General features: G+C 41.8%; 1 protein-coding gene across 1 annotated transcript in view; it reads right to left on the reverse strand.

The window, feature by feature from the left end:
• The window catches only part of LOC311230796 (uncharacterized protein), a 77,480-nt gene that overhangs the window by 32,448 nt on the left and 24,122 nt on the right, over positions 1–20,910 (reverse strand). Inside the window, exons 3-5 of the mRNA XM_084317172.1 lie at positions 12,767–12,980; positions 8,173–8,852; positions 2,561–2,621 (exon numbers count right to left, since the gene is read on the reverse strand). Of these exons, the coding sequence (XP_084173298.1) occupies positions 2,561–2,621; positions 8,173–8,852; positions 12,767–12,980 (955 nt within the window). The remainder of the gene's footprint in view (positions 1–2,560; positions 2,622–8,172; positions 8,853–12,766; positions 12,981–20,910) is intronic.

Raw genomic sequence — 20,910 nt, forward strand, 5'->3', positions numbered from 1 at the left:
GTCTGATCAATATATCAACCCATACTAAATAAAGCCGTTACTGACGATCAAGGAATTATAAACGACCCCCCCCCCCCTTTCCTTCACGCATGATGAAGCATAATGTATACCGATCATATACATTTGAATTTTTTTAATATAGCGTGTATAGGAAAGAAACGCCAATCGATAATCTATCATATGCTTCAGGGCCTATAACTAGCGTTTTTGGAATTACAGCAGAAAAGCTTAAAACATACTTATATTCTTGACGGTATTAACACAACAATGTATGAATGAAAAAATATAACGTTCCCACATCCGGAACGATAGATACCCGATGTTGAATGGGCCATAGTAATGCAGATATAGCTATAATATTTAAAAAGTTATAGCCCTGCAAAGAAGGTAAACATCTCCATAGGCTTACAGCGTGGCAGAGAGGGCATAATGATGGGCACAATGCATGGCGCCCAATGTGTTAAGGGTTTATTGTAATAAGGGGTAGGACCCGATAAGCATCTTGCTTCTTCCTATTCAAATTTGGTGCCATTTGGCCAGATGGTGGCGCTATACTGGGGGTTTCTTCTGGCTTGCAAGGCTACTCAAATATTGCATTTTGAAAAGATTTTAGTTAATATAATATGTGGTTGTTATCATTGACTTAGATCAGAATTGTGCTCAACAATATCACCCCGATATGATGAATAATAATACTAAACTAGACAATTCCGCGCGGGGGAAATTGTGAAAGTGTGGGTGACGCCTGTGCACCGCCGGCCAACGGGGGAGAGGGTCTCTCGCGAGTCTATGACAAACGGTTCAAAGGATAAAAAAAGGGGGCGCGGCCTAAGGATCGGGGGAGTGGTCAACATAGACCAATCAAAGAGGATATCCCTACTGAGTGCAATGACACAACCCGCAAGTCGCATAGCATTATTACACTATTACACACTATTACACTCTATTACACTCTATTACACACTATTACACACTATTACACTATTACACACTATTACACTATTACACTATTACACTATTACACTATTACACACTAGCACACTAGCACACTTGCACACTTGCACACTTGCACACCTGCACACTTGCACACTTGCACACTTGCACACCTGCACACCTGCACACCTGCACACCTGCACACTTGCACTATTACACACTATTACACTATTACACAATATTACACTATTACACACTATTACACACTATTACACTATTACACAATTACACTATTACACACTTACACTATTACACACTATTACACTATTACACCGAGTACAATGGCACAATCCGCAAGTCTCTACGACAAACGGTTCAAGAGATACACTGTGTGGCCTAAGGGGGCATGGTCTAAGGATCGGGGGAGTGGTCAACATCGACCAATGAAAGGTGGTCAACAGGGGGAGTGGTCAACATCCACCAATGAAAGGTGGTCAACATCGACCAATGGCACAATCCGCAAGTCTCCACGACAAACGGTTCAAGAGATACACTGAGGGGGTGTGGCCTAAGGGGGCGTGGTCTAATGATCGGGGGAGTGGTCAACATCGACCAATGAAAGGTGGTCAACATGGACCAATGAAAAATGAAAGAGGATATCCCTACTGAGTACAATGGCACCCGCAAGACAGAGGGCGCTGTCCAGCAATTCAGTACTGCAACACAGTGATGGGCAATGATGGGTTAAAGTGGATGAGGTCATTGGCAGCTCAGCCACGAGCCACACAGCTGAACCAATCATGAGTGAGCCATGAGCCACACAGGTGAAGCAATCACTATGACTTGCATATTTTCTATCCAATGCATTTCTATGGAGGCAGATGCATGACTGCATTGTCACATTGATTAAAAGAAAACTATAAGAGATGAAGCGTTGTGACTCGCACAGAAGCACTACAACGAGTAGGCGAAGGGTTGTGCGCGACATTGTGGCATTTGTGCGATATTGTGGCACTCCTTCGGCGATCGGAACAGAAGGCTAAAAAATAGTGTGAAAAAATAGATTTCTAGAGTGCGATTGCATGGCGGTCAATGGGGGGGGAGAACCTTCAAACAAATGGTCGGCAGTTGAGATAGAAATGTCCAATTCCATTTATTTTTCTTTTGTGAGCGGGCTGACAGCCGTGTCATCGTTTTGATGTGTTTGTTTTATTTCTACGTCCAAAATTGAGATCACACTCGCAATTCACCCAAGGTAGGGGGAAAAAGATTATTTCAGCTGCTACACTCTAAATTGCAATGCATTCCCAATGGGACAGACATTTTACCGTTTAAAGTCGATTCGTAGCCAGACGGTGCGGTGAAACTTTACGAGTTCGAATAGCATATCGAGTTGGAGCAAGCCGGTCGTTTTGATACCTTTCACGTGTATGGGGCGCAAACGGTCTGGGAGGAGTTTGTTGTCAAAATCGGTGGAATAAAGAATAAATAAATAAAAAGAGTATAGATATCTATAGTGTGGGTTGCAACCTGGCTTCGCCAGGTCACCCACACTAATTATGGCCCAGCACTAGTTGGTTCATTGAATGACATGCCGTCTTACCAAGGTACTCTGATGTGACCTCACCTGTTCCTCTGTTTATCTCAGCTTCAGCCAGGAGCCTCCCCTCACTGATCCTTACAGTTTCCTATGAAGGAGATACAAGAAAATGTTGTCTTCTCCACAGGGAAGTATACACTTGAATAAACACATCAGTTAAAAATTACTTTTTGATTGTATTCCCTCATGTCAATAGAGTTTGTACTGAAGTTGGCTTCTCTGCCCCTACCTCATGGAATACCCTGCAGGAAACTTTGAAACTAGGCATGCTAGTGTCTATGGGTCAGTTTCTAAACTTGATGACCAATGTAGTTGTTTCTAAATTGTTAACTCTGGTTTTAGTTTTTCAAATGTGCTCTTAACACAAATAGATAAATACAGTCCGTATTAAGTGATGTTTTTTTTTTAAATGTAGCCAAGAGTAAATACGCTAACCCTATCAAAACAGCAGCCAACGTGTATATTTTCAGCACTGTTTGTTTAGCAATGATTGTAAGTGTTATTAGCTAAATATGAGCATTGCACAGGAAAATTGACGATTTAGACGGTAGAACAGGAAGCACTCAATATATCGTTGTAGTCCAGAGAAAGATGAGACCCAGGGCACTACTACACTACCCAGCTCACACCAGCTGACGACATTCTTTTTCTTACAAGTATTGACTGAAATATCATGTTTATATCCCATAGGTCGAACAAACCTCAACATTATTGGCATAAAATACAACGTATATTGTTTCTTTACCTTTCTGTGAACGTCTAGGAAGAAACCACGTCTCAATCCGATAGAATCTGGACATTAGATTTCATTCACGGTATTTGCTGCCCTTTACCGGGCGCCTGGTGGTACTAAATCCAGATTTAATTTAGATTTTAATTTAGATTTGACCCGATCCATAGATGACTTGACCATAATAAGGTCATTTATAGGTCTGATATTCTACAGTATATTCATATTGCATGTGTCCAGATGGCAACATTCAGAACTGTATCTACAAATAACCCTGTAAATCATCTGCCCTTTGTTCATTTGCACACTTGATCTTTTAGCTTTTGGTTAATGTTAGCATGGTGTTATTCACTGTCAAAGATGAATTTTTTTTTTATATATTAGGGATGTCCGATATTATCGGCCTACCGATATTGGCATTAAAATGTGATATCGGAAAATATTGGTATCTGTTAAAAAAATATATATATATATATTTATTTATTTTTTACATTTCTATAACCTTTATTTACCCAGGCAAGCAAGTAAGAAAACAAATTCTGATTTTATTTATTGTCAAAAGTATGCATAATGTTGTGTTAATTCCACAACAAGAAATATGTAATGTTAATTACCTGAAATTATTCCGTTTTTTGGGGGGGGGGGGGGGGGGGGGGGACCCTGCATATATCAGTATCGGTTGATATCGGTATCGGAAATTAAGAGTTGGACAATATCGGTATATCGGTATCGGTAAAAAAGCCAATATCGAGCATCCCTAGTATATATATATATATATTCTCCTTTGGTTCATTACACTTTACTCAAGCATAGTAACAGACACAATATTTCTGACACTGGGAACTGGTCAATAGATGTCCCTAGATACCAAGAACATACAAATGGACCTTGTAGAAGTGGAGCAATCTTCCATTTACTTGGGTATGTACTTTTAGGTAAATTTTCTGAAAATATGGCTAGGGGTTAAGAGGTTAATGCTTGAATTGTCTGTTTCTGTATTTATTACGCACTGGCATTTGTGAATCTAACAACTCGACCACACTGTTAATTAGTTTAAATACTCAGTGTATAGGGAGGTGTAGTGGTTACGTCATTGTTGTTTTCCGGCCGGTACCCCTCGCTTGAAATTGCAATGTATTTCCAATGGACACAGTTCTAAATCGTCTAGAAATAAACAAATAAATAAATATAAATAATATTTATTATATTATATATTATTATAATAATAATAAATAAATAATAAACAAATAAAGCATGAACATTGGCATGGTGTACCTTTCTGTGTGTATTCATCCACAATCTATAGCTCAACATGAAACAATTCGCAATTAATTACGTATCATTTTATTTCAAACAAAAATGCTTAAGCAATAATGTTAGTGATAGAAGGGAACTCAGTTTGTGCAAAAATGGAAAGCTTGCCAATGTTCAAGAGGCAGAATTATTACAATAGCCGATAATACATTTTCCCAATGATAAATCCATATACGGGTGGACCGCCTGGGAAACTAAAGTGACGTAAGAGGGCTGTCGCGGTATGACATGGTGGTACCGCACTTCTATTATTTATTTTTTTTAAGTTTTCATTTTTCATTTTTTTTTTACACATTCCCGCCCAGGCACGGATATATCCGGCTTTTGATTCCACCCGTTGTGGACAGAGGCACGGACATATCCGTGGGAAGTTGTTATTGCTTTTATTCCATTTTAACACTATGGGGACCGGCCACGAGTTAACTCGGGTTTCGGTGCCATGCGTTGAGGACCAGAGTTAACGCGTGGCAAGTTGTTATTGTTTTATTCCATATTAATAACCGAATCAACATCCCCCATCGACTCTGCAGATCTACCCGCCTCTGTGAAATCGGCGACATGCAATACCGGCCAGATCCTCTTAGGGGCGCCATCACTCCACTGCAGTATCAGTGGGCGAGTGGATTTATATTTTTTTACCGTCTATGGGCGTTTCATTTTAGCCTGATCCCAAACGAACAGCCTGCACCTTTGATCACGGTTCGAAGCGCAGATTTCAGCCTGGAATAATGGGATTCATGATCAGCCAATGGACATATCGATCTACCAGATGCCGATGAATAATGGGGAAATGCTGCCGGCGATCACATGGGCTGACGGTAGGACCCTATTCACCCAAATTATAGCCGGATTGGAGCTTGTTGTAAAACGCAAGCAATCGATCTGTGAATGTGGCTACTTGCACGGACACTCTATTGGTAATCAATAATACTAATCGGCGTCCCCCGCCGCCCCCATTTCATCCATAGATGCTCTGGAATAGTCCGGATGATAAGCAGTTTGTTTTATTTCATTCGTATATATACAACAGAAATGCCGTTCAATATAACGTTATTAGCCTTTACTAGCTTTCCAGAAAAAATATGAGACGAAAACTGCGATAAAGCTTATATTCACGATGCTATAAAATGACAACCAACCAATGGATTTTTATTTTCTTTAAGCCATTATGAAGCGACGGTTTATGGACTCAATTGACAATGAGAATGGACAGATAGCAATACTATAAAGTATAGATTTAGCTGTACAAAAAGCCCCACGTTTGTTTACATTCCCTGGTCCTCTTGCCATTAATTAAACTCAGCCCAATGGCCCCGAATGTGTTAATATACCTGTATATATATTTTTCTTTTATTATTAAGACATGAGAGTTTACCCGCAATCGTGATTAGACAAAGATTCTAAGGTCGTAGGAGTCCCGAAACTATTTTAAACATGTTTGATAATCTATCCATTTGTCCCTCAACGTTCTGAAATGTGATCAAAGTAGTAGGGTGTTGCCTGCTCCTTTAAGAGTGATGCGTTGTGGGATATATACTGTGTAGGTCTACGCAAGCAGTCACACATCCCTTCTCCAACTTAAAACTAACGTTATTTGAGCGAACATTTAACGTTATTATAACACTATTTTAACGTTAGTGAATTTGAATGCACATACATAGCTACCGGTAGTTAAATATCACAACTTGTATCATCAATCATTGGGGGAAACTAGCCAATAGCTAACGGTATAGATAGCTAGCCAATAGCTAACGTTATAGATAGCTAGCCTAATAGCTAACATTATAGATAGCGAACGCTAACGTTTGCAAACAAAGCTAATGTTATCCAGTTGACATTACAGACCATAATAGCCATGATAACGTTAACGAAGTGAGAGTAGGGGTTAGTCAGAGTGTAGCGGGGTCGGTAGAGAGAGGCAGCACTTCATTTGCGTGTAACGTTAGTCAATAACATTGAGCAAGTTACATGACCGGCACTTCGGCCCGGGAGGGAGAATGCTGCCCTGTACTCTACTACGGTTCAGATTAATACAGGAACAGGTAAACATTGGGGGCTCGGGTCCGGGATATGAAAATAAATCCTGATTTCATCTGTGAGTTGTAAACTATATGGAAATGTGAAGTTAGCTCATGCTACTGGAAAACGGACGTCTCGTCATTAAATTAACAGAGTTAAAAATGATCACGGCCCTTTTATTTTACCGCGGTTGCCGCGGTTGTCTGTTCGCCTTGACACACCGCGGGATTGCTGTGATGCGGTTACCGCGACAGCCCGACTACACCTCCCTATTTGTAGAGTATAAAAAAGATTGTGAATAAAGTAGGGATGCACGATATTGCTTTTTTGACACCGATACCGATAACTTTATGCTCCTCAAGCCGATAACCGATATTTATTTATTTTCAACATGAAACAAAACATATCACAATACAATAATAATACATAAAAAGACTTCCCAGGACAATAACTTAACACCAACTTAAATGTGACCTAACCAGACAACAGAAACAAAAGCCAAGACAACAGTTTTGACTGATAAAGTGACCATATTTATTTTTCCAAATGAAAATTCACAATCCGTCAACAGCTTGTGGTGCATCCAACCTAAGACGCTCGAAGCTTTTTTTCTTTTTTCAAAGCGGAGCCTTGAAAAAGAGGCTTTGAGTGGACACATCACCACCACAACAACGGGTCACCTGCGGCATCACCACCGCCACGGTGTTGGGGGCCCGCGACGACGGCGCGAGCACGCTTGTACCTATTGACGAGTCGTTTGCTAAATTAAAGCAGTTTGAAAGCCGCTAGCTTTTAAGCAGTCCTTGGTGGTGCAAATTAACCTGGCTACTACGGAGCAATAAGTGACTGCGTATTCAACCAAGGGTTGCATCACAGCCACGAAAGGGGCTAGCTTTGCTTAGCTCCTCGCGTCGTCGTGGGCTTCTAAGTTAACACAATAACACACCGTCGTGGCGGTGGTGATGCCGCAGATGACCCGTCGGGCTGGATGTATTGCAAGTTGTTGCCCTTTTCCCTCCTTGTGGAACTTCTGCATTGCATTTATTACAAATAGCAAGCAAACTTTTTCCTCTGAAAATCCGAGTACCGACGCGGCCATCTTTGTTAAAACGTCCGCGCTGCTTCCAGAAACTTGCATGGTTACGTCACAGCCAAGAAAGGGAACGCTGGATTTGTGTAAAACGCCCTGTTCCTAAACCACACGCTGTCAGTCGTACCACAGTACTGACACAACGGGAGGAGCCTACAGCCAAAACAAACGCACTTCATTCCAATTCACCCACACCGCATTTTTTTTTACCAAAAAATATATTATATTATCGGAGCTATTAATAACGTTATCTGGTTTATCGGGATGACGTCATAATTGCTGATATCGGCCCGATAATTATCGGCCCGATAATTATCGTGCATCCCTAGAATAAAGATGAATAATGTCTATTGGGCTGATATATATACAGTATATATATAAAATAGTGCAAGTGATTTCTGTGATCCACCAACCACTGGTCAAGGGACAAAAAGATGATCTGCCCATCTGAGGTACATAGGCTACAAATAAATGAACCAGGCCTACCTGAGGAGTGCTGCTGGCTTGTCTGGTAGCCACAGGCAGACAGATCAGGTTGGGAATGACATGACCTCCATCCATCAACACTACATGGGACTTGGGGAGAACTTGACTTGTAGCCAACATGGAACCTGGGGCTTTGAGGATAGTTTGACTCGTGGCAGATCTGAGTAAAAACATCGGCAGGGCTGCTTGGTTGGCTTGGCTTGTGTTCGCCAGCGGTACTTGGTTATTGGGTACGACTTGACCTGTAGACATCAGTAGAGCTTGGGCGTTGGTGGCAGCTTGACTTGTAGATACTGAAGGAGTGGTTTTTCTTGAGATGACAAGACTTCTATGCACAGGCACTGGTGCCAGGGTGGGGATAGGCTGATTTGTAACCACCAGTGGGATTATGGGGTTGGCGTTTGGTTGTCTGGTAGCTAGTGGGATTAGGGTGTTGGGGTGTCCTGTAGCTAGTGGGATTAGGGTGTTGGTGTTGGGGTGTCCTGTGGTTAGTGGGATTAGGGTGTTGGTGTGTCCTGTTGCTAGTGGGATTAGGGTGTTGGTGTTGGGGTGTCCTGTTGCTAGTGGGATTAGGGTGTTGGTGTTGGGGTGTCCTGTTGCTAGTGGGATTAGGGTGTTGGTGTGTCCTGTAGCAGGGTCTGACATGGTCTGGTTGGTGTAGAGTGAGATGGCAGAAGTTCCTGTATCATTTAAAAACATCACAAAATGGAGAAAGGAAATGCATTATGCCCAACTATTCTCAATTGAAATTTCAGATGGACTTTGTTCAAATATTTCTTAAAAGAGAATGTGTTAAACACTTTAACTTTTCTACACGTAAAATACTTTTCCCCAATGACAGTTTACATTGTGTTGGATGATAATCCAGATGGATTCTTTGTGATTAAATTAGGCAGGCGGACGGGTAGGATTAGCAGAACAGGTGCTGAGTGGAGAAGAAGGAGTGCAGAGAGAAGAGTTTGTTTAATTGGTGGTATGACTACTGCTATTAGCATCATGTTTAACTGGTGGTATGGTATGACTACTGCTATTAGCATCATGTTTAACTGGTGGTATGGTATGACTACTGCTATTAGCATCATGTTTAACTGGTGGTATGGTATGACTACTGCTATTAGCATAATGTTTAACTGGTGGTATGGAATGACTACTGCTATTAGCATACTGTTTAACTGGTGGTATGGTATGACTACTGCTATTAGCACCATGTTTAACTGGTGGTATGGTATGACTACTGCTATTAGCATCATGTTTAACTGGTGGTATGGAATGACTACTGCTATTAGCATCATCTGGTGGTATGGTATGACTACTGCTATTAGCATAATGTTTAACTGGTGGTCAGGCCACGTGAGCGGATCGGCGCGGGCGAGAAATCCGCTCTTCGCTCTTTAAAGCTTGGTCCGCTCCGCTAATCGCTCATGTTGACCCCGCCCCCAAGTCGTTCTCCGCTCGCTCACCGCTCACCTTGAATCGAGCGCTCCCCGCTCCCCGCACCACATCGCTCGGCAGATTTTTTTTATTTTTTTTGGAGCATGGTGTAAATTAGCTCAAACTACAACAGTCTACACCCCCTGGGCCCCTTAACAATTGTTTGTATTGAGCCGCATTGTAATTGTACCCATTCTGCAATGTTAAATAACGTTGTTTATCCATTCACTAGCTCTATTAACTCTTTCAGTGCCACGCCTGGTTTTCCGTTTTACTGCTTGAATGCCACCATCGGCGCCAATGTTAACGTTAATATCGCCTAATCTATGTTTTAAATTATGGCTATGTGTCTAATCTGCCCATCGCATTATCAAAGACTATTTTCCAGTCAGTGCTGTGAAGGCAGATTGTTTTTTTATCGCGTCGTTTCCGTTTCAGAGCAGTTAGAAAAGCCCCCGTTTTGATATAAAAAACAGCTCATTCTGGAGCATTCTATGAAAATAGTCTTTTAGTGGAATATTCCACAACGTTGATATTAGTCTGCCTTTTTATGAATCGTTTTCAAATAAACGCTAGATGATCAATATTATACGTGCACGCAAGCACATTACGGCCGCGCACTGATAATCGCTCCGTTGATTTCCTCACAGACTTTTACAGTGAAACCGAAAGAAGACATTTCACAAAACAGCTTATAACTTCATCAAACTTACTCCGATTATCCTACCACTGATAACATAGAGTCCTTACCTGACATCAGATGGTATCCAACTGGTATATTCCAATTCCTGATCACCATTCGAAAAAATCGATACGTGTATGGATCCAACGCGACACTGTAGATCTCCATGATCCGCGGGGATCTGAGGCTCCAGAATGAACTGTGGTAACCCCGACTGGATCAGTGAACTGGAAAATGTGGAGTACCGGATTTTTTTCCCCATTCATTCATTCATTGAGTCCATTCCAAAATCACTTATGTCATCTGGGAGACGACAGGGGGCGCTTTTTTCCACAGTGATCACCGGCGCAGCTCGGCTATACTCGGGTAGGCTCGGGTGATGCAATAATTTTTCAGATCGCAAAAATAAAAAATAATAATAATAATTCCGAGAAATCTCGTGAGTGGCACGCAACCACCTATAAAAAAACCAGAGAAATCTCGTGAGTGGCACTGAAAGAGTTAAGCGATGATAGCTAGCCTAGCCACAATGCTATGGTCGCTGCCATTAACGTTAGCATGTAAGCTAACGACAACAACAATGGCGTCAAAACTTTTTCTAACAGGATGTGAGTGACAAAGCCTGAACAGGATATCACAGGTTCACCCTTCTCATTGGTTGAAAATGGCCTTCATGTTTGTACATCGCCATCTGTTGCTTTGGCATTGTACTACATGTATATTACATCAGTGTTAAACCACTGTGAGCGGCCCGGAGCGGATTGGAGCGGAGGAGAACTCTCGCTCCGGACGTCGCGCCGACCCATTTTAAAACCCACTCCTCGCTCACGTCAAAACCGCCCGCGCCGCTCACGCTCCGATCCTCTCACATGCACTGCTGGTGGTATGGAATGACTACTGCTATTAGCATACTGTTTAACTGGTGGTATGGAATGACTACTGCTATTAGCATACTGTTTAACTGGTGGTATGGAATGACTACTGCTATTAGCATACTGTTTAACTGGTGGTATGGAATGACTACTGCTATTAGCATCATGTTTAACTGGTGGTATGGTACGACTACTGCTATTAGCATAATGTTTAACTGGTGGTATGACTACCGTTATTAGTATAATGTTTAACTGGTGGTATGGTATGGCTACTGCTACTAGCATGATTAACTGGTGGTATGGTATGACTACTGCTATTGCATCATGTTAACTGGTGGTGTGGTATGGCTACTGCTACTGCTACTAGCATAATGTTTAACTGGTGGTATGCCTACTGCTATTAGCATGTTTAACTGGTGGTATGCCTACTGTTATTAGCATGTTTAACTGGTGGTATGGCTACTGCTATTACTGTAGCATAATGTTTAACTGGTGGTATGGCTACTGCTATTACTGTAGCATAATGTTTAACTGGTGGTATGGCTACTTCAATTAGCATCATGTTTAACGCGCAATTGTCATTTCATAACAGACACAGCAGCGCGGACCTTAAATTTTAGAAGCTATGACATCTAGCTATTCAGCCCTGCGTTCGTCAGCTCTGTGATTATTTACGTTTCACGTCAAAATATTAATTTAAATTATAATTAATTAAAGAATTGTATAAAGGATTTTCCATGTTCTGTCATCTAATAATATATTCCATTACCTTTCCTATCAGTATCAAAGTAAAAATGTTGCCATCATGACAACATAAAAGCAGCTGGACAACCGATATCCTTTGCGTCTAGTAGGCATGGGCTAATGTGTGATTTTGGTGGTATGTGCTATTGCACAGATGTGTTCCTTAGTATGCAGACGCACAGTATAATATGCATGTAATAAATAGTTTGTTAATAAACTCTGTTACTTGAAAATGTTTCACTGTGCTCCTAAATTTCTTTGTGTGCTCCTAAATATCTCATTTAGGAGCACATGTGCTCCTTGGGAAAAAAGTTAGCATAGAGCCCTGGTATGACTACTGCTACTAGCATAATGTTTAACTGGTGGTATGGTATGACTACTAGGGATGGGTACCGAATTCGGTACTTTTGAGGTACCGAACCGAAACACGTCGGTACTACCGAGTATCGAATCAAGTGAGAAACCAAAAAAAAATTAAAAAAAAATATTTTTTATAAATTTTTTTTTTTTACTTTTTTCTTTTCATGTCAACGTTCACACGCACAATATATGCTTACATAGGATTTTACTTGATTCAACGACAAAGCAGTCGGAGCAATGACAAGCCGAAAACTGTCGAAATTGTAGTTATTTGAAGTTTGGTAGGTAAATTAAATTTCTTGAGACTAAAGTACCGAAAAAAGGTACCGTTGGGTACCGGTATCGATTCACAGGTACCGGTACCGGTATCGGTTCAAATGTGAAAGGTACCCATCCCTAATGACTACTGGTCAAGTCAAAGGTATAGAGTCTTGGTATGAGTGTTGGTAGTGAGTCTTGGTACCGAGTCTTGGTATTGAGTGCGTTTTGTGTGGCTACAGCATACCTGGTTGTTGCATTATAAACAATGTGGGTGTCGTCACTGACGCAGCACTGACATTATGAAGCGCTGTCGTCTTCAGCTGTTGCTCCAACTGTCCCAGCTTGTCTTTCAGAGCCTGGTTCTCCTTCAGCACGGTGGAGTACAACTCTCTGAACACTCTGCTGATTTTAGGGACTGCCTCCCTCGCCATCGCGTCCATGACGCGTGAGAACTGGGTCTGGGAAATAAAGTGCAAACTTGTGAGATGGAGCTGACGTTGGTTAAACGCCTCTGGTTGGAACATTTACAGAGACCGGCCAGTAGCCTAAAAGATAAAGAAGCCGGCCAGTAGCCTAAAGATAAAGAAGTCGGCCAGTAGCCTAAAGATAAAGAAGCCGGCCAGTAGCCTAAAGATAAAGAAGCTGGCCAGTAACCTAAAGGTAAAGAGGTCAGTAACCTAAAGGCAAAGAGGCCAGTAACCTAAGGGTAAAAAGGCCAGAGGGCAGTAACCTAAGGGTAAAGTGGACAGTGATCTAAAGGTAAAGAGGCCAGTAACGATTTTACTAATATTTTTTCCCCCACATATAGCAACTGGATAATATGTTAAGGAAAACTTTGCAGTAAAAAATTGTAGGTGCTAGAAACGTTGACTGAATAAATGATTTGCACCAAATGATTTGCATGGATGAGTATGCGCCTGCCATTCTTAACTGCTTCTGCGCCAAGAACGAGTTTACTCGTTATTGGCCGGTAATCGAATTGCGCCAATAACGAGTTTACTCGTTTTTATGATCGTTATTTCCTTTATTCGCCATTCATAATTCATCCAGCAAGGCTCTGGGAGACTCTGGACTCTGTCTGATATTTCAACGGCTCAATACCGCCGCCTGGTGGATTTCGGGCGATGTTGCACCCACTCTAAACCGGATGGGGCGCTCTGTGCATCGGTGAATATGTTCCGGGCAGAGCTTTCTTGTTATGTGGATCCAGACAAACACTCTAGTGCATTGGATCGCTTTCGAGACGCAAGAATCAATATGCTTTCGGCGTTTATTTCGTCATACAAACGGAAAACGGACCTAGCAGATGGAAATCAAATCATTGGAATATTTTTTCTCCAGACTCATCGGCCACAGGTAAGAGGAATCTAACGTTAATTCCAGCTCGATTGTCCATTTATTTCATTGCAATCCATCTGATCAACGTATGATGTCGTACTAAAGAAAGCCGTTACTGACAATCAAGGAATCATAAACGACCCCCCCCCCCTTTCCTTCATGCATGATGGAGCATAAAGTATACCGCGATCATATACATTTGAATTTTTTAATGTAGCGTGTATAGGGACGAAACGCCAATCAATTATGTAGAATAGATTCGGGCCTATAATTCACGTTCTAGGAATTACTGCAGACCACTCTAAAAACATACTTATATTCACGACGGTATTAACACGACAATGTATGAATGGAAAAATATAACGTTCCCACATCCGGAACGATAGATACCCGATGTTGAATGGGCCATATAGTAATGTTGATATAGCTATAATATTTAAAAAGGTATAGCCCTGCAAAGAAGGTGAGCAACTCCATAGGCTTACAGCACTGGCAGAGAGTGGTATAAGATGGTCAAACTGCGTGGCAGAGATTGTGTTAAAGGCCTCATGAAATCAAAATAGATGATGTTCTTTTATTACATACTGTATGTCTTGCACTGATTGTCACTTAACCCTTAACAGTCTGTAGTGTGATAGTAAAGGGTTAACCTTCTGTAGTGTGGTAGTGAAAGGGTTAAGCATTTGCCGTGTGGCAGTGAAATGACCAGAAATGAAGTAAAAAGCTGTTTTGTCGGTTTTCTTAATCGTATTTTAGGGTTTGTAATTTGCTGGAGTGCATTTAATTAAAGCTTTTATCCAAAGTGCTTTACAATTTATGCCTCACATTCACCCACACACCAATGGTGGAGGCAACCATACAAGGTGGCAACTTGCTCTTCTGGAGCAGTTAGGGGTTAAGTGTCTTGCTTAAGTATAAATAATAATAATATATATATATATATACGGTATATACAGCATTATTGTACATGTTATCATACAGAGTTATGTGGGTATATGCAGGTGTATAACCTGAATAATAACACCTGAAAAGACTAAGAAGAGAAGCATAGCCGTCAACCATCCCGTTTTTCCTGGGATTGTCACGTATTCAGGGATTAAAGCAAAAAAAAAATCTCCTGACTGAAATTTTTTTCAGGCCAAGTCATATTCTTATTTTAACCTCCACTGTATTTCTTTTTAATAGCGTTGGCGTTTTAAGGGAGCCTACTTGTTTCGGTTTCGTCGATAATCCAATGTACAGTTACCCCCCCACCCCGCCTACCCAACCCTTCCCTCCCCAACCACCTCCAATGTACAGTCCCCCCCCCCCTCCACCCAACCTCCTCCAATGTACAGTTTCTTCGTCAAATGTATATGCTCTCTTTTTTAGACTCTTATTGTATCACAAACAATACTGTGTAAATCTGGTACGTCATAAATGTATAGATGTAGCAGTATTATCTATCTGTATGTCATGTATGTCATATATGTTATGATGAATTGAAAATGGGGGACCCTGATGTAAAGAGGAAAGTCTTTCTCTGGTCTGCAACCCCTTGACAATTGTGTGTATTGAGCTGTACTGTATTGTACCCATTCTGCAATCCGTTATAACAATCAATCAATATTTAACCGATTGCAGAATGGGTACAATACAGTATGGCTCAATACACACAATTGTTAAGGGGATGCAGACCAGAGAAAGACGTTTGTCTTGTTTACATCATCAGGGTCCCCCATTTTCAATTCAGTGACATTTATGACATGCATGACATTGACATCATGACATTTATGGCATAGGGACATACTACAGGTATATAGTACTGTTACATTTGTGACATATACGATATGCAAATATACAGTAATGTTACCCATAGATCCTGACAGAGAGAATATATACGGTGGGGAGGAGACTGTCTACAGATACACCTGTGTGATGTTGCTACGGAGTTAAGCTAATAAACGTATACTCACAACCACAGCAGGGGACTCACATATTGTACTGTGAAGTAACACGACAATGACAAACGTGTTGTTTCTGTTTTTCTTTTTGACATCGTTGCGGCACACGGAACAAGTTAACTCACCACTACAGCCCCCAGTAGCGCTGCCTAGCCAGTCTCTTCAAACGTCCTCTCCTCTCGAAACTTTTTGTTAGGTGGTCCCGCTGATCCTTTTCATCTGAGAACCCCGCGGTGGGTTCTCTTTTTAGTGGCCGGCTTACTCCTTCCATTTAACAGACGCTATTAAGCTAACGTTAGCTAATCGGTATATAGCAGCGAGTGCAAGCAGCGTGGTGGCTGTGACGTTGGTAAACAAGCAGTTGACGCGTGAGGCTGCAAAAAAGGCGACCCGTCTCTCGAGTCGCTGAGTGATGATGACTGCTTGGCGCGATAGGAAAAAAAAGCCCTTTTCCATATTTGGCGCCTCTGATTGGCTCAATTTTGTTTCAATCTGTATGCATCTACAAATCATGCAAATACTTCCGTCAGACTGCGAATCAAATGGACGGATCTCCCCAATCAAATTGACGGAAATCCGTCTGGAGACGGAATGCTTTAATGCATGCGTATTTCAACCTTCCTTCCCGCCCTCATCCCGGTTCACGTATTTTTCCAGTTTTTAATTTTTTTTATACATTTTTACAAAATGGCTGAAATTTCCCTCCGTGACGACAGATGGCAGCAGTGTAGATTAGAACGTTAGCACAGGAAGTCAGACCGTAATACGGTTGCGACTCGAAGAAGAAGAGGAGGGGTTCAGTGTGAAATGTATTACATTCTACGATGGACTTGAGAGGATTGTGCGGTTCCACCAGCAGCTAAGAAAGCCAAGAAGAGCTGCAAATATCTCGCCAAGTGGGAGGAGACGTTCCCGTACCTCACGAAAAGCAACGTTCAATGTCGCACACGGAGGGAAAAGCAACGTCAGTCATCATGACCAATCGGCGAGGCATAGAGGCTATGAACATTTTTCACAAATACACTCCTTCTCAGAAGGTGTTGAGAAATGCGAGGTCTGCAACCTATACCTACAACAGGTCCCTGGCCGATGCAAGAGACCCCCACAGGGAATGAAGCAGTGGAGGTTTCTCCATGACAACACGTGAAACACAAATTCACTCATAATTCATAATTATTATTAATTTACATATATATATATATTTTTTTTTTATTATTATTATTATTATTATAATTTTTTTATTAGAAATGTTTCCTCTGTAAAAGAATTTCAGTGAATTTCTTTTTTCTTTCCGAAAATGGCCAAAATTGACAGCTCTGAGCTCTCTGATCAGGCCTTCCCTGCACTGCAGTAATGGCTAGCTGTCAATCAATCTGGTGCAACGTTCCCTGCACGAGCTGACCGGGATTAAATAATAGCCAATCAAAATAGGCTATTAACGTCATCTAAGCCCGGTCCGTGCATTTAAGCTCTTGCCATTGAATGGGGGATTGAATGATTGACAGCCTTGAAATCTAATCAGAGAATGCCTGGCAAATATACCTACGGAGCTGCAGCTGGACTGGCGTCAGTGTTCTAGAAGTTGTGTTGCATCATCTCACGTGTGCAATTTGCCTGAAAGAGACTGGAGTCTGAAGAAGAACATTAATTTGCCTAATATAATCATTCATATTTTAAGATCTTTATTCACTTGTTCACTTATTGTTGTGCACTGCATCGTTTACTTGGATGATATATCTTATTTTTTTTTATCTCAGTTGAAGACAGTAGTGTAGTTCTAACTTCACTCAGGAGACAAAAGCCAAACATCAATTTGATGCAACAAGCTGGCTCGCGATGCACATGGCTATTGTTTACATTTTCCATGGGATTAATGCACGCGTCTTGAGTCGGACTCGTCACATGGAGAAGCTGCACTATTCAACGAAAGATGAGATCGATCGAGATACCGTCTTTATGGGTAAGTGTAACTGAGGGGTTACAAAACCCTGACTGTATTAAAGATTGTGATAGATTAAACCACTACTAGTTATGTACTTAGTATTACTGGCCAGACAGTACATCTAAATATGGCAGACACTCATAATAACACGGCACGGGACAAAGAAATATCATTTGAGGGTATTTATTATTATGCAGTAAATGTACAGATATGAGAATTAGGGTCGCGCTTGTATGGCGAAGAATATGCATAAGTCAGTCAGTAGCAGAAGTCAGTGGGAATAGAATAATTCCTACGATGGGGTACTAGGCTAACGCCGCCTGGCAATTATAGGGGGAAACGCTGGTACCGCTGGAGACAATGGGTTTCCTCCCAGAGTTGTAAGCTCTGGAGGAGAGAGGAATGTTCGGATACTCAGTCTGATCAATCGAAGAAGAAGGGGGTTCACGAACAGAATCCAGTCCTTGTAATCCAAAGCTCAGCATCAAAGCAATAACTGTAATCCAATTGCACGATAGCAATGATGATAGCCAGCTAGCCTCGGTCCATGAGGCCAGCCCGAATGTAGATCCTCAAGGTGGTTAAATCCAAACGACAGTGGAGATTAACGATGCTCTTCTCCAAGTAGTACGTTCCACAATCAATATAATCCAACCAATACTGGTTCTGCAATCGCCGCCGTCGGTTCCAATGTGCACATGTCCAGTAGGTTCTCCGACTAGGCCTACTCGTGTGCTGGCACCAATGTATTTAGTCCACGCGCACTGGCTAAGGTCCACTAGCTAAACGAACGAACTGCTGGGTAGTGCTGCACACGAACAAACTGCTGTTGGCACGATACACAATAAATAACGACTCTTTACTTCACATTAAGCTAAGTCGAACTTGACGTTACTGCATTAAATCTGACACTTTTACTATTCACTTCGCACATGGTTCTCAACGCTCTGTTAGACGAACTGCTTCTCACTACATTAGAATCACACTGAACGGTCACACTGCTGCTATTCGCACCTGCGCCGATATATATACTTAAGTGGATTTCTAGTGCCAAACCTAACCACTTGCCCGGAGTCAATGCGCTGCCAAGGGCATGTCCTGACTTGCCCAGACTCGCCCTTGAACCTGTCTGAGTGCGAGACTGCCTGGCGCTGCCGTCAGGGGGCATTATCCATAAGGAAAGCGAATATTACTAGGATTTACACGCAGGCTTAAAGGGATATAACGTGTATATATAAATAATATACAAGGTATATAAAACAATAAATGTAGATTCTCAGCTTTAATCTGGCCCTTCACAACAGTAAGTGTCTTGGCGTTAGAATGTCAGTTTGTGTAACGTTACTGTAACCGAATTGAAACCGCATCATAACTCCTACACCGACCATGTCACTTTTCAAAAGGCATGAATGAATGAAAACTTTATTTAACAGATTGCAGAATGGGTACAATATACAGTACGGCTCAATACACATAATTATTAACCCATTCTCTGCCAATCACGTGTTAAGGCAGGTTTCTCCGCCATGCGTTGTCTGCCAATCACGCCGTAAGGCGTGTTTGAGATCAATATTTCATATTTTCGTCATGGTATTCATATTTCACCCACGGAGTCTTGGCTGATGCTGTCTGAGCCAGCACAACTCTTCAACGCTTCAATACTGCCACCTGGTGGCCGATCGGCGAGTTGCGAAACCGGAAGTGCCCGTTGGAGCTCGGTCCATCCCCTAATTTCGTCCGGCCACTCGTTTATCGTCCCGGGGCTCAATACAGACACCGTGGATATGGATCTTTGCCATAACTCAATAATCAACATGATTTGGACGTGTATTAGTAATATACAAACCGGAAATGGATCGCATCAATCAACATCACATAATTGGGATCTGTTTGCTCCACTCTCATCGCCCAACGCTACGAGGAGACTGACGTGAGTTTCAGTGTTTTTCTTTATCATTTTCGATACAAACCGCTCTGATCAATATATCACCCATACTACATAAAGCATTTAACGTCGGTCATTGAATTATAAACGACCCCCCCCCCCCCTCCGTTCACCCACAGATGATCAGTCATGACGTTTAGGACCATGTACAGTTGACATTTTTAATATAGCATGGATCGGTATCAAACTGCATTTGATAATCTAATATATGCATTTATGCCTATATCTCACGTTCTATGAAATACTGCAGAAAACGATAAAAACATATTTATACTCTAGACGGTATTTTAGTATGAATGTGTGAATGAAAAAGTAAAACGTTCCTACATCCTGAACGATAGATAATTGATGTTGAATGGGCCATAGTAATGTCAATTTAGCAATACAATTTAAAAAGTTATAGGCCTGCAAAGAAGGTGAACATCTCCATAGACAAATAGCGCTGGCAGAGGATGGTTTAGGATGATCAAAGTGGTGGCAGAGAATGGGTTAACACTATAGGGACCAGCCACGAGTTAACTCGTGTTTCGGTGGCATGCGTTGTGGACCAGAGCCACGAGTTAACTTGTGGCAAGTTGTTATTGTTTTATTCCATATTAATAACGCTATTAACATCCGCGATCGACTTGCAGGACCTACCCGCATATTTGATTTTCAAAACATGCAATACCGGCCAGATCCGCTTAGGGGCGCCATCGCTCCACTGCAGTATCATTGAGGGCGATTGAAAAAAAAATTACTGTCTGTGGGCATTTCATATGAGCCTCAATCCCAAACGAACACCCTCCATCTTTGATCCCGTTACCGAACGCAGATTTCAGCCTGGAATAATGGGATTTATGATCAACCAATGGACATATCGATCTACCAGATTCCGATGACTAATGACGAAATTCTGCCGGCGATCACATGGGCTGACGGTAGGATACTATTCCCCCAAATTACAGCTGGATTGGACATCGTTTTAAAACGCAACGTGATCGATGAGTGAAAATGGCTAATTGAACGCACACTGTATTGCTCAATAATAGTAATCGGCGTCGCCCGCTGCCGCCATTTCATCCATAGATGCTCTGTAGTAGTCCGGATGCTACGCAGTTTGTTTTATTTCATTCGTATATATACACAGCAGAAATGGCGTTTGATATAACGTGACTAGCCTTTAGCCTATTATCTAGCTCCCCAGAAAAAAGACTAGGCGAAAACTGCGATAAACCTTA

This window comes from Notolepis coatsorum (genome assembly GCF_963971535.1).
Source record: "Notolepis coatsorum genome assembly, chromosome: 1".
NCBI lineage: Eukaryota > Metazoa > Chordata > Actinopteri > Aulopiformes > Paralepididae > Notolepis > Notolepis coatsorum.